The sequence below is a fragment of the Fundulus heteroclitus genome, chromosome 19 (genome assembly GCF_011125445.2).
Source record: "Fundulus heteroclitus isolate FHET01 chromosome 19, MU-UCD_Fhet_4.1, whole genome shotgun sequence".
Taxonomy (NCBI): domain Eukaryota; kingdom Metazoa; phylum Chordata; class Actinopteri; order Cyprinodontiformes; family Fundulidae; genus Fundulus; species Fundulus heteroclitus.
The window spans coordinates 25672536-25692796 of NC_046379.1; the positions used below are offsets into that span (position 1 = coordinate 25672536).

The 20261-nt window shown below is 45.9% G+C and overlaps 1 protein-coding gene across 3 annotated transcripts; it reads left to right on the forward strand.

Annotated features, from left to right (window-relative positions):
• Window positions 1–45: 45 nt before the first annotated feature.
• Window positions 46–20255, forward strand: znf106a (zinc finger protein 106a). Of its 3 annotated transcripts, none has more exons than XM_036150451.1 (22): window positions 46–125; window positions 2867–2949; window positions 3177–3238; window positions 4586–4780; window positions 7110–8873; window positions 8952–9339; window positions 9422–9491; window positions 9578–9732; window positions 10532–10592; window positions 11588–11779; window positions 11934–12654; window positions 12956–12996; window positions 13664–13809; window positions 13883–14017; window positions 14121–14237; window positions 15754–15945; window positions 16040–16102; window positions 16214–16333; window positions 16482–16553; window positions 17619–17690; window positions 17815–17961; window positions 19076–20255. In XM_036150451.1, exons 2-22 carry the CDS (start codon window positions 2896–2898, stop codon window positions 19130–19132), a joined length of 4824 nt encoding a protein of 1607 aa, XP_036006344.1. In that variant the 5' UTR covers window positions 46–125; window positions 2867–2895; the 3' UTR covers window positions 19133–20255. The 3 variants fall into 3 exon arrangements, with proteins under 3 accessions (XP_036006344.1, XP_036006345.1, XP_012737231.3); XM_036150452.1 differs by having other exon boundaries at window positions 11946–12654; XM_012881777.3 differs by lacking the exons at window positions 46–125; window positions 2867–2949; window positions 3177–3238 and adding an exon at window positions 3745–3848.
• The last annotated feature ends 6 nt before the right edge of the window (window positions 20256–20261 follow it).

Genomic DNA, 20261 nt, shown 5'->3' on the forward strand with positions numbered 1-20261 from the left:
CACGGACGCTGTTCTTGAACGCATCACACAGGATGTTGTTCACTTTGGGGGCAAGGACTTAAGTAGGATGTTGTTACTAGTTTCTGCAGTAAGCACACAACTGTATTCATTTGGCTCTTGTAAAGGTAAAAACCCATGTTTTAGTATTAATATCGGACATTAAAACTATATTTAGCTGCACCCTTGTCACGATAATATAATACATTAAAGTAACAAGGTGGAGTACTGGTAAGACTGGTAAAACAAGCTGTTGCCAGCTTGCTAACGTTAGCTTTACCCCACAAAGGACCTTTCTTTAACTAACAACTCAACTAAGTATTATATTCTTTACAGTTTGTAGTTCTATACGCAGTTTATTTTGTGCTCTTGCCGTGCTGGCGTGTGTTTTTTTTCGGTTCCCCGTTCCTATTCTTAGCAGCTAAGCTAAACAGCTATGCTAGCTGGAGCATACCCTTCTTTGCGACCCTCCTCCACCTAAAAGAACAACTTACCTTTCGACACAGCGATAACAGCAGGCAGATAAATGTGCATTTAAAGACAGGGTGACTTCCTGAAATGAATACATTAAAAGTTGGGACAGAAATGTAACTTGTCGTGTGGGGTTGCTGCAACCAGGTAGGGCAACTGGAACACAAGTTATATATGGAGTTGACTTCTTTATTTTTTAAATCCTCTTTTAATATGTTGGTAAATACTAAAAAAAAAAAAAAAAAAAAGATTTTATTGGGTAGTTTATTTTTGCCAAAGAAAAATGAGATAACTACTTTCTTCTCGGAGCCGTTATGGTTGTAGCTTCTCGTTGCTACAGGAACTCCTTCCTGTAGCAACGAGAAGCCACAGCTGGAGAAAAGCTGCTGTTGAATTACTCTGTTGGAAAAGAGGATGTCTAGGCTTGCACGTTGTATTTTTCACTATGGAGGCGTCATCCTTTACACAACAGAACAGCATCCAGAACAGAGCCAGGCTCCCTCATCAACTTGTTGATGGAGATGGAAGTTTTCTGAGGACTTTGAGAGCGGAATAACCAGGATACAGGTCAGCCTAGCAGAGAGTAATCACGCTAAGACCTTTTGTTAGACTTGTTAATTCAGAGTCAAAAATAAAGGCTGTGTTAAGGTTTCACTTGACTAGTTGCTTACAGCGGAAAAGCTTCTATAAATAGGCAGGATTGGTTTTGCTCTTTATTCTTGTTTTCTTGATCTAAGTTAAGAAAAGTTGTATACATTTCTCTTGTGTTTGTGTTTGGGGATTTGTATCTAGAGTTGGAGTTTGCTATTGGCATTAGGCGTGGGCCTCGGAGTTTCGATGGCTTTGAAACCCAGAGTACACAGTATCAGGCTAAAATTGTATCATCTAATTGCTTTTAATCAGTTTTAGTTGAAGTTTTTGTGCCATATTTGTTTTTATTTTATTTAACTCCATAAGCTTAAACAAAAGGACAAAAGAAAAGTTACTCTACCAGAAGTTTTCAAGAATTGTGTTGAATATTATACGCCCTTTTGCCCTTCATAGATTTTCACTTGGAGTATAACAAAGCTATATTAGCTGAATAGGTATGTTTCCGTCTGCAGTCAGAACTGGGAAATCCCGGCTTCCGGTCGGGAAAAATCAACTGCAATAGTCTGACTTTCCTTTCGGAAAGTCTGATGCATTTTCTAAGGCCGGTTGTCGGATCCAACATGGCAGCTCCTCGCATCAACAGCAGTGAGCTGTGATGAAACATGATTATTTTCCAAGAGTGCGCCTAAAATCAATGTCACATGTAGCGGCTGCAACTGTGAGCCGAACAAATAAAAACTGGTGTTTGTATGCGGGAAGTCCAGCTTTAAAAGGCGTTTATAAGAGGCACCACGAACAAAACAGCAGCTTTCCTGGCCGTCGCCATATTGGAATCCGGACCTTTTGGTTTTTTTGGTCTTGTTTTTATTTTGGAATCCCAACTTCTCCGACTGTATTAACTGGGAATGCTTTTTACTCCTGTTTTCATTTTAAGAGGCAAATGGAAAGCAACATTAACATCTGTTGGGGCAGCCACTGTTGTAAAACAGTGTTACCTTAAAGACAGCGATAGGTGGCGCTCCTTTAGTTTCCACGCTATGTCTGCCCCAAGCTTTTTGTGTCCAGTGATATTTCTAAGCCGCCAAATTTATCTTTATTGTAAGCGAAGGAACGACTTAGCGTCCTTATTTCATCCTGCTGACTGGTGTGCAGCATTGGATGGGGAGGGGAGAACACTTTGTTCCTCTGTGTTTTATGAAGCCGGTCAGGGAAATGGCTTTAAACCACAGGTTCAGAATGAGAGAGCATAGCCGTAGTTTTGAAATCGGTCTATGTCGACTATGTTTCCATTATCAAAAGTTGACCTGATTTCGGGAGCGCTTGTGGCGTAGCGGGTAGCGCAACCCATTTGGAGGCCTTTAGTCCTCGACGCGGTCGACCCGGGTTCGAATCCGACCCGCGGTCCTTTGCCGCATGTCTCTCCCCTTCTTCCACCCCCTTCCTGTCAGTCTACTGTCAATAAAAGCGAGCCACTAGAAGCCACAAAAAAATAGAAAAAATAATAAAAAAAACAACAACAAAAAAAAAAGTTGACCTGATTTCTAGTTTCCATTAGACTTTGCTTGGATGTGAAATGCAATTACTTTATGTCGGTACTTATACTTCTGAGCTACAAATATGTTTGCTTTTAAATTGAGGGGGGGGGGGGACGTCGCGACAGACGGTTAAAGTTAGATTTTTACCATACATCCTCTCGCCTTGACAGGCTCACATGTAGTCGTAGTTTTCAGACTTGATTCGCCAGCATGTCAGTCGGGTCGAAACTCCGTGAGCCGTTTATTGACGTCTGGGCTTTTGTTTTGGACAGTAATGGCCTGAGATCCACCTGCCTCCAAAATGACGAGAAACAGACAGTGTATCCTGTGCGAAATCGTCTGCGCCACCAAGCAGGTAATTTACCCTGGGGGGATGTCATTTGCTCCTCGGACGTCTGAATGCTGTTGAAACGTTTTTCACGAGCCTATTGCTCTGTATTAGCCTTAGAGATCTGTACTTTACTGGGTGTGTGGGAACACCTTCATACGAAAGTCAGTTCAGTCTCTTGACTGAAAACGTTAGACCTTGTGAGAGCGGCCTGCGAATCTCAGAGTGAAAAGCATCTCTTCCTTAACCTGCAGGGGATGGACGAGCACGTGAGGAGCATGCTGCACCACCGCGAGCTGGAGAAGCTCAAAGGCCGGTGAGTTCAGTCGTCATCACTGTTGTGGTCGTAACTCATCCCCCCCCCCAAAAGACTTTGCTGAAATCCTTGGCATCGTAGCCTCTTAGGGTTTGTTCGGCTCACAGGTCAGCAAGAAAGATTGAAAATGCAACAAATAATCTTGACATTTTAAGTTTAAGGTTATTTTTTTCCCCCCCTTAAGAGTGTTGCTGAACTCTGTTGGGTCAGTAGATGCCGGCAGCTGTCCGTCAACTGCAGCGGGTATATTTAGACGCGATCCGTCCGGAACAACAGGCACGGCTGTCACAAGTCAAAGGGCTGTCTTGTGGCGCCCTGCTGGATGACTGAAGGAATGCGGCCGGTGGCTGAGAGCTTGACGTTGGAGCTTTTTTTTTAAGGCGGTGTCAGGCGTAGCTTTGGTGATCGGACTAAAAGTCAGTTATTGTTTAACAGCGATAGTGCGTCCTGACCCGACGCCTTCGCCGATCATGTCGCTGGAACCCGACCGGCGACCGTGAGCCGAAGTATGTTGCTCGCTGCAGCAGACACAGCTGAGGAATATTGTGTCGGGTAGCGAGCAACTCGATCTCGTCGGTGCTCGCCAGCTGCACGAGAGGCCTCCAAAATGGTAACACCCCGTGACACAGATCTGCAGGAGGAATGGAGAGCGGGCCGGGAAGGCAACTGGCCCCCACAGAATTACAGCACGGCATACGTGGGAGAGGTTTAAAACGGAGGCTTCAGGCAGCTGCGCTCAGCTTGGATTTCACAGCCTTTGCAGGGGATTGGTGTTCAGGATCCGCACGCCTGTCCTAATAATACAAGCTGTCATGTGGGTGGGGGGGGGCTGGGTTCTGGCACTCGGAGCGCTTAGAGAGGTCAAATACAGGCGGTGCCTTCTGTAAAGCACCAGAGCGCAGCGGACACCATCATGAAGGCGCGCTGAGCTGAGGACGCCGGCCTCTCCTCCACCCACGCGTCCCAGCGCTGTGCTGCATGGCTGGACCCCAACATCTAGGCTAGCGCGCTGCCTGGGTCCGGCTCGGCCGCTCCATCCGCACCGCCGCCGACGGCCTGCTCACCATAGGCCCCGTCAGGATCAGGACGATTAAGACTTCGCCTCTAGAAAAATTCTAAGTTAGCTACCTCCTGATCTGCCAGAGACAAATCAGACAGTTTATTTTGAAGGATCGTTGAGTAACCTCCTTTCCTGAATTTATTAAGACTTTTTAAAGTTGGAGAAAGTAGAGCCCGGGGCGTGTGCTGTCGGAGGCTCTGTAGTCGGGGAAAGCAAGCCGTACGAGATTAAATCAGCAGCATGCCTGAAGGAACGATCGAAACCCCACTCTCGCCTTCCCTCCCCAGGGACTGCGGACACGAGTGCAGAGTGTGTAAGGTGAAGGTGGCGAGCCTGACCGATTATGCCAGCCACATTTCCAGCCCCACTCACAAGGAAAACGTGGAGGCTGCCGACAGACAGCAGGCCAGAAACGAGCAAGACGAAGACTACTTTGACCAGACTCTGGTGGAGCTGATTGAAAAGAGAAAAGACCAGATCAGGTAAGACGACTGTCTATAATCTGCGGGGAAACTAGACTCATTCCTTAAAAACGACCGTATCACAACGTGTCACGTTGTTAGACGTGTGCTTTATTTTAAGTTAATAACACTTTAGACTGCTCGCTTTCAGTCAAAAGCTTTAAAATGTTGGTAATTCTTTACTTATGAACGCAGACTTTGTGACATAACTAAGATGCAAACATAAGACAGTCATCAAGCCACATTTGCCATGTATAGTCATATTCTGCTCAGCCGTGCTCCCGCGCCTCTTTTAGCCACAGCTTCACGCTGAGCTGTGGCCGGAGTCGTGTGTCAGGCCTGTAAGCTAAAAAAAAAAACAACAAAAAAAAACCATCAGCTCAAACAGATCCAAGCTCACACCGAATGCCTTCTGGATATATTAAAACACGCACACAAGATTTCTATGATCTGAATTAAAATGTGTCCCCTGAATTATAAGGGACACATTAAAACAGCTTTCAGCAGGTGAACCATCAGCCTAACGCGACACGAAATAACGATGAAGATACCAAAGCTCTGCGGATACTGTGCCACGTGGAAGTAGAGCGATACATGAATTTCAACATTTTGACACACCAACCATCGTTACCGTAAGCTAAAGAGCTACCAATAAAGCTTAATGGTGATCCAGTGATTGGTGATGAACCGATATAACCTAGTGTTTATAGTCAGGCTAGAGTAGCGCATAGCCTGGTTCTCTAATACCAATAACCAACCATTAAAAAAAAAAAAAACTCTTTATTTTAGGAATAGTATATTCCTTTATGGCTTTTGCATTGTAACATGACTGGTCAATGTTGTTAATTTTCTACATATTTTAACTTACAATTCAAGTCCCACAAACAATCTTAATGCTGAAAATGTATATATATATATATATATATATATATATATATATATATATATATATATATATATATATATATATATATCATCTTGCCATCAGGTTTGGAATAGGACACATTGAGAGCCAGGCCTTTGCCTTAAATGTGATTTCTAATAAATAGGCCCCACCTAGATTTATCTACAAATATCAGCTTGAAAAACATTGAAATAAGTGTGATACATACTGTATTTTCGTGGCGCTTTAGACTTCTGCTACTGGTTGACAGTATCAACATGGTGGAAAAGCTTAGAGATTATGAAAGCCATCTCAAGTAATCATTTACTCAGTACGGTCGCAGAACAGTTTATCATTTACCCTGGCACGTTGCTGCAATTTACCTTTGAATGCAAAAGGGTTAACACAGCTTCCTGTTGTGTGAAAGGAGGCGTAATCCTTTGCCATTGACTCTTAGCCGCGTAGAACTGCGCTATAAGAATGTATAGGGACAAATATAAAAAAAATGAATCTTCCAGCCTTTCTTTAACGAGAGCTCATTATTCATATTAAATGTTGTAGAGAAGTCGCCACGCTAGGCCTGTTCTGTGACTGAATGGATATGACATTTTAAGCAGATTTTGACCTCTTAAATTAACATTTGGCACATATATATTGCATCAATTACTGTCTCCACGTTTGCACCCTGGGGAATGTGGATTCTGACCTCAACCCTGGGATTTTAAATGAACTGCCAACATTTCCAAATCCAGCTCAAAAGGATAAACAAGAAATACTGTTCTGTAGTCATTCAACCTTCCCTTATCTGATGAAAGCTCTGCTCTCTCAGAGCCTCGCTGAAACGCAGGCACATTTTGACATGTCGCAGAAAAAAAAGCCCTGCATTTTAAAAAGCTTCTTACATTTTCTTTGCATCCTCTGACTTCATTTTAAACACCGAGGCTGTTTTAACCACGACCTGGCAGCGCTTTTGCGTGTGTTGCATTCACTGAGTGGAAAACGGTTGGAGTTTGGAGTTACCAAATGACCCGTCATCATTCAGAGCACACAGAGTTTAAGATAGTCTTTTCCGGTGGGCAGCCAGCACTGCAAAAAGGGAAATAAAAGTAAGTAAAATGTTCTTAAATTTAGTATATTTTTCCTTCATTTCAGCAGCTAAATAAGACAATTTGCCAATGGAATGAGAATTACTACCCCTAATATAAGATAATTAGACATCCTGCACTTGGAATAAAGTGATGGAGATGAATTGTTCTTATTTTAAGTGCAAAAATCTTATTCCATTGGCAAATAATCTGATTTAACTCTCAAATCAATGAAAAATACGCTAATTTCAAGAGGATTTTGCCTACTTTGAGTTCTGTTTTTGAAGTGAGTTTCTCAGAAGACACTATAGCTTTGGAAGTTGGCCTTTGATGGACTGTTTGCTAACGAGCTGAAAAATCCCATTTTGTTTTGATTTTGTAGAAAAGAGAAGGAGGCTGCAGCTGCAAGGCTGGCAGAAGAAGAACGAAAGAGAAAAGAGGAGCTTCAGGCGAGAAATAAGCTCAGGGAGCTTTACCGCGTGCAGCAGGTGTGGCAGCCGCCCCCGCGGGGCTTCAGGGGATCCAGCCACCCTGCGGCATGGCACACGAGCAGCTATTATGGCGGCGAGGAGAGACCATGGTTTGCAAACAAACAGTGGAGGAGCGCCACGTGGCACGCTCAGGAAGCGCCCGGTTTGCAGGAATGGCAAACCGTAGAGGTTTCAAAAAACAGGGCGCACGGCAACAAGACGTGGGGCAATGAAAAAAGTCGACTGCCTTGGCTCAGCAGTGGAGGCAGCAGCAACGGGCTCTACGGTCACAACAACGTGGCCAGGTATGCCCCAAAGGCCGGGCCCCACGCTTTCCTGCCCTCCAATTCTGTATGTGCCGGCGCAAAAAACGTTTTGGGCCAGGCTCTGGCCCAGTTCGACAGGAAAGGAAACGCCAAGACCGGTCGCCAGGACGCCGGGCCGCATAATGGAGAGGCGTCCCCGGCCGAGCCCGACTGTCACAGTAAAAGCTCCAAAACGTTTGGCAGCAATCCCAAGCCGGACAAAAGCTGCCGCTGGTCGCCCTACCCTGTTGTGTCCGGATCACTCGGCGAGACCCTCCAAAACGCTGCGGAGAAGCAGCAAAAGGCTTCGCGTGCTCAGGAACCGCCCCCATGCCAGCGTAAACCAGAGGAGCCAAGTATGCAACACGTGGAAGAGAACGGGAGGCACCAGATGAAACCAGAAGCCCATCTGAGTGGCGGAAGCTGTGGCAGCACGCTAGCAAACGGTTCTCAGAGCGACGGCAGCCCAAACGGTGCATCTGGTCTCTCCGCTGAGAAGGCAGCTAAATCCCCATTGCACGCAGATCAGAAGAGTCCCTCAGTTCCTGCTGTCAGAAGTGAAGCTCAGCACAGCAAGGCCTCCAGTCTGCAAACAAAACCAGGTGGAAAACCAAGTGGGACCAAGGTACCTGTTGGGTACCTCACATCGAGGCAGGAGAGGTACCTTCCAGACTCTTTTCGCTCGCTCAGGCCGATTGGCTCTGAGAGAAAGGGCTCCGTGGAGAGGGCACGCCCCCTTGGGGAGCAACAAGCGGATCAGAGACAGAACCAGAGCGAACCGGTCAGAGAGAAAAGGACGAGCGAGGGCTCCGGCAAAGCAACGTCACCCGTTGCTTCCAGGCGAGAGAAAGCTCCGCCGCCGTCCGCCGAAGACAAGTTCGTCCAGTCGCTTCACGTCAGCACGTCTACCGCCGAGAGCTCGGAGCCCGCAGCTTCAGAGAGGAAGGGCGAGGAGAACCGGAGCGAAACGGAGAAGCCAAGCTCCCCAGCGCTCCAGACGGAGGCCGTGCAGCTTTGCGAGGCCGGGCACAGCTCAGAGAGCGACTCTCCCAGAACCGGTGAGGCGCAGACGGCCTCAGGGTCGGACACACCCACTCTGTCCAAGCTGGACCTGCCGCCCGTCTTAAAGCGGGACCTTACCAAGCACATGGGCTCCAAGAGCAAAAGCACCGGCCACGAGCCCAACCTGAACATCGCCCGCCGCGTGCGGAACCTCAGCGAGTCCCGGCGGAGCGACACCGAACGGGATTCTGGCCTCAAACCGACCGTACGGCAGCTGATAAGCTCTTCCAGCTCCCGCCGCTGTGTCAACTGGGAGCAGGTGTATCAGGAGGTGAAGAAGAAGCAGGACAAGGGAAAAGGCATGCCGAGGTGAACGTTTCATCCCACAATGGAAGTTTTCAGTCGTTTCTTGTGAGCTAACCCGGTTTTTTACGCGCGCTCCTTCAGGTTTGGGATCGAGATGGTGCCGTGTGAGCAGGAGTCCCAAAGCCAGGAGGAGGACGGCATGCCCCTCATCGAGGGCTTCGAGTGGGAATCCCTGATGGAAATCACCCCCGAGAGCAGAGCTCGCAAACGCTCCGTGTCGGAAAGCAGCCTCGCAGCCGCGCTCCCTCGTTCCACGTTTGCGCCTTTAAAACCAGAGGAGACCGTGGAGAAGGAGGGATTCAGCTCTGGACCTCCACCCGCTCCGGAAAAGCAAGAACGCGAGCGTCGGCCTGCAGAAGAGGAGGCGCAGAGGAAGCCAGAGAGACTAGCATCGGCGCTGGGGGAGAGCGGCTCTGAGGCGGAGCAGCTCGACGGGCAGGGCACGGGGAAGAGGCGGCGTGCCGCCGGGGTGAGTTAGCGAAGCGGCTTCTCGCTTTCAGCGCTGCGTTTTCAAACAGCCAGCCTCTTCCATCTGCCTCTCTCGTTTCTAGGACTCTCCCGGCGCGGGGCCGTCTTGTCTGGGGCACGACAGCAAAAGGAGGAAAGTCAAATCAAAGAGAGGTTGGTGCGCAGATTGAAAACGAAGCCGTTCTCACACGCTGACTTCAGCGACACTGAAGGCTAAAATGGGTTTTCCCCCGGCGCAGAGCGCATGCAGATCGACCAGCTGCTGGCGGTGTCCCTGCGGGAGGAGGAGCTGAGTCAGTCCCTGCAGAAGGTGGACACCAACCTGATCCAGGCCCGCTCGGCACTGGAGGCGGCGTACGTGGAGGTGCAGCGGCTCATTGTGGTCAAACAGCAGGTACGCCTCCAGAGATGTTTGAAACACAGCATCTCTAAGCGTCTGAGTTTGGTGTCCGTCGCCCCCTTATGCTAGTACAGGGTTCCTGCGGATCCTTAAAAAGTCTTAAAAGGCATTCAATTCTGTAATATAAAACTAAGGCCTTAAATGGCATTAAAATGTCTTAAATCAATCTTTCTTAGGTCTTAAAATTGTTACCAGGTCATAAATAGGATTTTATTTTTGTAATCCTTACCAAACAGTAAAATAATTGATACAATTATATATTTTTTAAATTTACCGAATGGCTCAATGTAACCATTATTGGTTCCGTCCCGATAGCGGAACCAATAAAAACTGTTGCGGCCGGACCATAGCTGTGAAAAAGAGTTGGCACTGATTTATAGTTTATTTTAGTAGGGAACAAAACAAAGTTTGTGAATTCAGTTCAGTAGTTGTTAAAAAATATCTGTGAATTGTGTGTTTTTTAGCTTTCTTCCTATATGAAATGTTTTTCAAAATCTTTAACATGTTTACTGAGCCAGAAAGTAATGGTTTATGTTAAAATAAACATTTGGGTGAAGTTGTCGCAACCAGGTTTATCTTGTTTATCGTGAAGTTGGTCTTAACTTTTTATTTTAAGTGGCATTAAAAAGTCTTAAAAAGTCTTGAATTTAACTTGCCTTATGCTGTAGGAACCCTGTAGTAATATTCAGCTTTTCTCTGTGTGATGGAAATGTTATTGTGTGTCTTAGCGATAAAGAATTGCAACCAAGAGTATTTCTAGCTCTAAAGGGCGGCGTGTGTTTTTGTCCTTCAGATCACTGTGGAGATGAGCTCACTGAGAAACAGACGGATAGACTTGCTTAAAGGCATGCAAGGTAAGCAAAAAGCCAAAACGTTGGTATGAGCAGATAATTGAGGATTTAGACGTTGATGTTCAAAGTGTCCTGAGCTGGCATCACAGCCTTGCAAAAAGTATTTATACCGTTTGAAATGAATGAAACGTGTTTGATAAAGATTTCTTGTGACACACTAACACAAAGTGGAGATGGGGGGGGGGAGAATGATGCGTGGGGTTTTCAAAAATGGTTCCCAAATAAAAATCAGAAAAGCGTGGCATGCATTCAGGCCCTCTCTACCCTGATACACCTGTGATCCTGTCCAACTAAGGGCCTTTAGAAGTCACTTAATTATTAATTAAGAAGCAGGGCTTTTGTGTGTGATTTAAACTCAGCATATTCCAGCTTTTCTCTGAAGGTCTGTTAGAGCAGGGGTTCCCAGACCTTTCAGCGTGCGACCTCCAAAAAAACAACGCCAGAGACCGGTGACACTGCTTTTTTTGGGAAATGTGAGAATAAAGTCATAATAATATAAGAATAAAGTCATACAATCAAGATAATAAAGCCATATTTTTTAAGAACTGCAAAAAAATGTGAAGGAAATGCTTAACTTTGTTTTTAGCACATCAGCATCAAATCATCTCCCGACCCCCACTTTAGTGAACATTAGTGAACAAAACATTAGTGAACAAAAAGTATGATGAAGACCACGCGACCCAGAAAACAAGTCAGGGAGAAAGTGGTGCAGAGTTAGTTTTTAACATCTGAGAAAATGTGAAGCCTGCCTAGACATGATCAGCAGAAGAAACGGACAGTCGGGAGAGGGACAGCGTTTATTAGGGAAACTGCGGAAAGGGCTATTAAATACAATGAAGTTTACATTTATCGGGTGTCAAAATGTGAAAATGATCAGATCTGAGTACTTTCGAAAGGCAAAAGGACTCATGATCAGTTTCTGAAATGCTAACCGCTACTTCCTCAGGCCATATGTGTAAAAAAAACAGTGGACTGAGCTTCGTACTTTGTCTTTTCAGGAACTTTGGGGGAGGCAGCCGAGGTCGGTCTGAAATTAAAAGACATGGATTCTTTGGGAACCGAGCTTCCTGAGGCGTCCTCCTCCGTTTCCGGCCCTAATCCTCCCGCAGCGTGCGCGTCTCCTCCTTCCTCCCATCTTCTGCTGCCTGTCGTCATCAAGGAGGAGCCCCAGTCCCCGGTCAACTCGTTAGGTAACACCATTCAGGGATCACACCCTGCTAGCCCTGCCAGCTGGTGATCCGGTGATCACCGCGCCTTTTATTCAGTGCTTTAGTAAAATAAAATCATGTTGACGTCTATTTTTTTTAATTTATTGATTAATTCTTTTGCTTCCGACCTGTGTAGGAAACTCTCCAGATATCGCCTACAGCTTGGGGTCATCCGCTGACAGGAAGCTTGAGCCCTGCCAAACAAACGGCGAAGAGCCTCCAGCCTGCAACGGCGAGTCACCTGCACAGGTGGAGACCCCCGAAAAGGCTCCGGAGGCGTCACGGACTCACGCCAGCTCTAAAACCTTTGCGAAGCCATCGGCGGCCGGCGGAGGCTCCGAGCTCCCTGACAGCGGCGTCGTCGAGTCGGTGCAGTCCTCGGCGTTTAATCCGCCCGCCTCTCCGCCTGAGCCGAGGAGCGGGAAGCGCGTGAGGAAGCTCAAGAAGAGGAAGCTGTTGAAAAAGGCTTCGGGCGCAGAGCAGTTTCAGAGCAGCGACACCGAGATGGACGAGGAGGCGTCCAGGCCGAGGTGGCTGCGCCGGTGCAGGAGGCCGAGCGGAGGCTCTCAGGTCAGTGCCTCCAGCTTGCCTACGGATGAGGGGAGCAAGAAAAGTCTCAGTACGCCGTGTTCAGGCATAAAAACCGAAAAGGGGACACAAAGCTCTCCAGACGCAACGGCGGAGCTTCCCCAAGCTGAGAGCTTTAATTCAGGAGGAAGCACGGAGGTCAGCACAGCCTGTCAGCAGCCACACAAGGAGGCTCCTCCCCCTTCTCTGATCCCATCCAAACCACGTAGCCTGGCCTGCAACGAGGTCTCCTCCACCAGTGACATGGACCTGTGCAAACTCTCTGAGAGGTGGGTCAGAAAAAACAAACCGAAAACTGAGTTTTCAACCAAACTACTATCTTCAGCTAATGGAGCCACAGAAATGGATGTAAATGTAATTTAAGGGTTGTTCAGGCAGCGTTTCTCGTGTTGCCAATTAGAGCATCAAAGGTCGGACCTGAGCTGCAGCCGTGTGTAAAAACGAAACAAAAATAAAGATGTCAAATGTTTGGAAGCAGACGGCAGCCATCCTTGCTATGAATATCTTTCAGTAGAGATACTTTTCTCAAATGTCTTCCTGCCTCTGATGATAACGCCTTTGTCTTCACAGTGATTTGCCTTTTCCCGTCACGCTGCCCACAACCTCATCAGGTACGTCATTGATCATTTTACACATCTTGAGGCGCTGACTCCCACCTGAAAGCAGATGGGTGTAATTTATCCAACTGCGTCTTACCCAAGCTGTGGAGTAACACGCTGGGTGATTTTCAGGGTTAGGTCAGAGTTGGTCCGACAGTTTCATCTGTTCTGCTCATCACCCCGGGTCAATTTCACCCTTCAGCCCATCACTTCATTTCCCCATTTTGGACACAGTTTGTCTCCTGCTACGTTCATCTCATACCAGTAAAGAAACCAATACGCACCTTAAACCATTGCTTATTGGTTGAAGGAGTACGTAGATTAAGAGTTATGAAACAACCCAAATCTAATGAATTATCTAACTGTATATAATGTCAATTATAATTGTAGCCCACTCTTTTGGCATTGCTTTCTGTGAGGGTCTGTTGACTCTCACTAAATATCAAATCAAACCAACTCCAAGCAACGTTCTTCTGACACATGTTCTTCATTGGTGTCATGTGACCTCGTTTCTTCACATTAGCCTCTGAGCACAACGTCTAAAATAATAAAAAATGATCGGAAGTAGTGGATGGCTCCATTTTTAAATATATAAATAAAAGCTGCAGAGGAATGAAATGGCAAAGAGGTGAAGTAAGCATCCCCACTTTCTGTGAAATCCCCGTTTGTGTTTTCTAAGACGTGTTCTCTGATCACGGTGAGGATGAGGTCCCGACCGAAGGGAGGTTCGATGGCCACCAGGGGGCCGTGGACGCCCTCCAGATCCACAACGGGCTGCTGTACACCTGCTCAGGAGATCGAACCATCAAAGCCTTCGACCTGGTGGTGGGTGACGATGCACTCCTGCTGGCTGGTATCAGGCTTTTTGTGGGAGTAAAACAGAGTTTGCTTGTTGCAGAGCCACGAGTGCGTGGGTGTGTTTGAGGGCCACAGCTCCAAAGTGACCTGCCTGTTGGTGTCGGCAGCTCCCTCCCTTCACCAGCGCCTTTACTCCGGTTCCAGTGACCAGACCGTCCGCTGCTACAGCCTCAAGGTAAAACCCAGCCCTGTTTCCGATCCATTCCCCCCGCCGAGTTTGGAGCCACACTCCGAGGCGGCACCGACTGACGCGTCCCTGTGCCCAATGTCGTTCACAGACACGGAGACTGGAGCAGCAATTCCCCGTGTCCGACCGGGTCCTCTGCCTCCACAGCCGCTGGAAGACGTTATACGCCGGTCTGGCAAACGGGACAGTGGTGACCTTTAACCTCAAGGTGAGGAACACAAAGTGAAATGTCTTTTTAAAAACTGAGCTGCGTTTATAAGGAAGGGTAGAAAAGCGTCAGGATTAGGGCAAATGAATGGATAAGCGATGAAAAGAGTGGTTCTGCTGATGTTAATGTAGAACCTGCCTTTCAACAGGAGTCTAGGTCTGAGGGCATTTACAAGCAGCTGAACAGCCTAGCTTCAGATCAGGCGATATAGATCTGAATCAGACATACTTTAATAATCCCAGAGGGAAATCACTTTTGTTACATGCTCCAGATATACAAACATTTTTATATATATATTTACAACATTCCACACAAAGTAATATAAATATATAAATATATAAGTCAATATATATATATATATATATATATATATATATATATATATATATATATATATATATATATATATATATATATATATATATATATGTATGTGTATATATATATATATATATATATATATGTATGTATATATATATATATATGTATATGTATGTATATATATATATGTATATGTATGTATGTATGTATATCCAAGTAAAGTAATACTGAAGAAGAAGAAAATATGAGCCAGATTTAGTAACGATCAAAATTAATTTAAAACACTTAACAAAAAAATATTTTCTCTCACTGCATAGGCCTGATGAAACAAAAAAAAAACAAAAGCTCATTAATTAAGCTGCTTTAGTTCAGTGCAATTGAACCGGCAACCATTCGCGATAATTGCTTTAACTCAAGTTTCCCAATACGTTGATTTAATTGATGCCGTAATAAAAACCATTAAAAGTAATAAAGCCTAACCTTGTAAGTCTTTTGCAGCCACTGTCAGGTTTTCTTCCAGTAGTCCACGGTATTTAGGTCCATCCATGCTGGTGAAGATTCTCAGTCATCCAGGTCATGGTCATTCCAAAAAAGTTCAAAACAAAACAACTGGACTTTTTTTTTGGAACTTTTACAAAACTTCGAGAGAAAAAGTCCAGTTGTTTAGTTTTTAACTTTTTTAGAAGTAGGTCCGTCCACCTTTCTATCCGTTCTGATCTGCTTCTGTGTGACACCAGAACAGCTTGTTGCTCATACATGCCGGGCCCCTACATGGCTTATGACAAACAGCTAAACGGGGCGTCATTAAATAATGGCTTTCTCGCTACTCTGCAAATAAAGGACTACTAAAAGTTGTCCAGTCAGCACTTTCTATTATTACCTGAGCTGGGGATCTACGCAGCTCCTCCATAGTTTCCACGGGCCTTTCCTGCTTCTCTGATTAATGCCATCCTCACCTTTCAGGTGGCCTCACCTTTCAAGAATTTAATTGTTAAAATGTTCCTTATGCTTCACAATTATGCACTATCTTGTGTTAGCCTGTCACATAAAATACCATAAAGGCTGTTTTTTTTTGTTAATGCTGGATAACAATTCAAAACCCTGAAGCCCGTCTCCGTTTTAAATTGATCAGAAACGGCTGGTATCTCTGCCAGCTTGAGCCGACCGAGTTCACTTTGCGCTGCTCATTGTTTAGACAAACAAGCAGATGGACGTGTTCGAGTGCCACGGGCCGCGCGCCGTGAGCTGTCTGGCCTCGTCGCAGGAGGGCGCCCGCAGGGTCCTGCTGGTCGGCTCCTACGACAGCACCATCAGCGTGAGGGCGGCCCACAACGGGCTGCTGCTGCGCACGCTGGAGGGCCACACCAAGAGTGTCCTCTGCATGAAGGTATGCCGGCCCTCCACCGGGAGACACGTCGCCAGAGAAATCAGCGGCTCGGCCAAACAACATGACCGCCTCCTCCATCTTTTCTCTCCTCCAGGTGGTCAACGATCTGGTAATTAGTGGATCCAGCGATCATTCTGTGCACGCTCACAACATCCACGTGAGTTCATGCCACGGTTCTTGTTCTGCAGTTTAACATCCTTTTCTTAGTAAATTGTCAGTCTCTTAAAAAAAATAATAATAATAATGTTTTTGTGTCTTAAAAATCAAGACGGGGGAGCTGGTGCGCTCATTTAAGGGTCACAGCCATGCTGTTACCGTGGTGACCGTTCTTGGTAAAGTGATGGTCACGGCCTGCCTGGACAAACTGGTCAGAGTTTACGACCTACAGGTCTGTATGCGCGAAAACCTTACCGGAGTAATTGGCCTTTTTGTTAAATTCTATAAAATGCACTTCTTATAAATTCAGTCATGGAAGGGAAATTTAGATGTTTTTTTTTTTTTTGTTGTCATGCAAAAACTGTTGATTATGTCTACAGACTCAGGAGCAGCTGCAGGTCTACGGTGGATACAGTGATATGGTGCTGTGCATGGCTGTCCATAAGAACATGGTGAGAAAACTCAGACGCCTTATTCGGGATTAACTAGTTGTAGCTTAATCAGGAATAGAGTTTATTGCAAAAGTATTCATACCACCTGAATTTCCCCACATTTAGTCACGTTTCAACTTCAAGGACGTCACAGATTATTTGAATTCTTTTTATGCATTTTATGCAATAGAGCAACAGGAGGTATTGCATAGCTGCGATACATGACTCCTGAAATAGTTTTCAAGTCGAACTTGCGACCGTAGCGTTTTAAAGTCCATGTGTCACGTGGGTCTAAACGTGAGGAATGAAACCGGATTTTATGGACTATCAGGTTCCGTCACGTTTCCCGCTGTGTTGCTTTTGACTCCCATTGCGACTGCTGCGCGCAGACTGGCATCCGGGGTGTGAAATGTTGTGTTTTGCCGTTCCGTGATCGGGGTTTCACCGCTCTGTCGTTTTATTTCGCATTAAAGGCTCAACCCACCATCTTGGAACGGGATTCCAATGCTCTGAAGCGCTGGCAGAGTACACCACAGGCACAGATGCTTAATCAAGGCTGAATCTTCCTGTCAGCATGTCAGTCAGCTCCGCACAGGCCTGGTAGGGAGACGCGCATTTCATTCAGCTTTGTTTGAGCAGGCATTGAGCTAAAAGTTGCAGGATTGTAGCTCTTGGTGAGTGGAGCAGGGAACCCCTTCACTTTCAGTTTCAAGCGTCCTGCAACTCGAGGTGAGTGGAGCGCAAGATTAAGCGACGTTATTATGCGGCCTTCGCTGCGATATTTGAGCTGCAGTTAGGCAGATTATATAGCAGTGGTGCTGATTCAGGTTGGTTTAGCACAAAAAATGCCAGTAAAATGCTTTGGAGTTTGTTGAATCTTTTTTGTATGCAAATTTCAGGTGATGTGAATACTTCTGTCAGGCACTGATTAACCCACGCAACACTACATCATTGAAACATGTAGATCTAAGTTTTTTTTAATGATTTATTTAAATGGACGAGAAAGCAGACATTATTTCTGTTCAATAAAAAAAACAAATCTGATGTTAAAGGTGAAGTAGATGAGGATATCTATGTTTGCTTCAGATCTACACAGGATGTTATGACGGCAGCGTGCAGAGCGTGAAGCTGAACCTGATGCAGAACCACCGCTGCTGGGTGAGATACGGCGCGGGGCTCGCCAGCGCGACTGGAAGGCATCCTGATGGCTCTGCAGACATCCGAAATGTGAACCGTTGGTTTTTTTTTATTTTGTTGGTATAAATGACTGTTGTGTTCACAGTGGCACGGCTGCCCGCTGGTGTTCGGCGTGACGAAGCATCTCCAGCAGCACCTGATCGACAACCACACCAGTGCCGACTTCCAGACGTTCAAGTGCCGCTGGAAAAACTGTGAAGAGCTTTTCAGCGTGCGCAGCAGCTCCAAGCAGGTAGAAAGACAGACGGCAGACTTCAAACGCTGCTGGGGATTTTTATTCTCCTACCAGAACGGCATTTAAAACGACCATTACCCTTAAAGTAATTGCTCCTGGGGCGCTGTAAAGCTGCCCGCTGCCCCCTGAGCGACGGGTTAAATGCAGAAGACACATTTCATTGGAGTGGACAATTGGACTGACAAAGATTTTTAACTGCAATCTAATTGAATAAAACAAGTAATGAAACGTCCTTCACTTATTTTTGCCTGTTTCACTGTTCTTGTTTGGCCTTTGCTCAAACGTGGGGCAGATTCAGTCACTAACAAAAAGCTGGACTGAATTGTCCCTGATGAAATACAGATTTGAATCAGTTTTTGGCCAGAAAAATCTTGGGTGTAATTTGGAACCGTAAAACTGTAAAGAGAACTGAATGTTGTGACGTACCCACAACAATCAAGGCGTTGGCTCAAAAGCTCAAGATTTAATGGGACAAGCCAAAGATACACCTCGTCATCTTGATAGAAAAGCCCCATATTTTTCGGAAAGTGACATTTTTATCCTGTAGATGGTAAAATGAGACAAAGTCAAACTCATCCAGACTTGGAAATAGTTCAAATCAAACTCTATACTGTTCCAGACTGCACAGGAGCCATGTTTTTAATGTGCACCAGATGCTAAAAGCTGAAGTGCACTGAGACGGATGTCCTGCCCGCAGCCGGGGACACTGTTACCATGTTTGGATATTTCTAAACAGAAAAGCTTGAAACAGATCAACGGGATTCAAAATAGTAGCTCATTGAAGCACGGGTAAAGGTACTTGTTCCTAGAAGAAGGGGGTACGCTCCGTTAGACCCTGGAGTCATATTGGCAACAAACGCAGAGCATCCTTACCCTCGTCTTTAACGGAGCTGTAATTGTTTTCAGACAAAACTGGGGAACGTTGTTACACCTCTTGCTTTTACAGCGAGGTTTGCTGCTGCGGTGCAATGAAATTAGCCTCGTTTGGCAAAACGTTACAATAAAAAAAAAAAAGCACAGCGGGTTTTGAGGAAGCGACGAAAACACCAAACATCTTGACCTTTGAACTCGTCTGATGTAGAAACGTTTTTTTTTTTTTCTCGCCCTGCAGATGGTGATGCTGCACATGCAGAAACATGCTGAGGAGGAGACTCCAGTGGAGCATTAGCCCCCCATCTCTCTTTTAACCTCCCATATTGGGAGGGTGGTGGGGGAGGTTATATTCTTGGGACCTTCTCCACCCAACCGTGCTCCAGTCACGCCCGCCCAGTGGCTCTTTGGCGACGTCCTTCCCGTTCAGTGTTGGAATCCAACCACGAAAGGAGGGTGGCTTGTGTTGTTTTTAATACATTCTGTAAAAACACTCCTCCCCTTTCCTTTCACCCGACCATTTCCTCGTTCACCGACCAAAGCAAGACAAAGAAACGCGCCACTTTTGTTCGTTTTTGAAGAAACTCCAGCGTTGCCAGGCTCCGAGGGATCTGTTACACGTTCCCCGCTGCAACTACATAAAAATAGAATCATAGCTCAGATTCTCTAGAATGCGGCATGGTTTGAGATGTTTAAGCGTGCAGTTACGTCGAGCGACCTGAAGTTATTTATTTTATTTTTTTTTTTTTCTTTACAAGTTGCTGTGACCTCATGTTTACGGCCTGGCTGAGTGTATTGTTACTGTGTAATCTCCTCGTGTTGAGCAGCCTGAAGGGGAATTAGGAAGCTTTCTGTTTGTTTGAGGTTATTTTTTTATTTTATTTTATAGGTTGCTCACCCAGACGTCCAAGGACTAAGACCTGAATGTGGCGTTCCTACTGTTCTATGTGTAGTTGTTCCTCGTCTTCGTTAGAAGAGCGTTTTAAGTGTTACACCAACCTTGTTTATCAAGAGTGAAGTGGGGTTATGTTTTAAGGTTGTTTTTAGGGTGTTTTTTTTTTGTTTTTTTTTAGAGTTGAAGCATCAAGCTGAAAGGCATCGGAGCTTTATTTGCCACACGGGTAGCTTTCTCACCCAGTGTGGACCTGAAGGATGTTAAGAGGAGGTGTTGGGCGGAGGAACGTTGAAGGAAGAATAAAGTTTCATCTCCCATGCTGGTAGTCAGGTCACTGGTGGCAGAGATCGGTCGTTTTTAAAGGCGCTTTTCACCAGCACCACGTGTGCAGTTCCCCTCTTTTCTGGCATTCCTGAGTTTCTTCAAGGTGTCCGTTTGTTAACAAAGTTCTGCGGAGCTATTTTTTAAAGAAGTGCAATCTGTGAAGACGTTAATAATAAAAAAAACAATTTGTGCAACACAAAAAGATGTC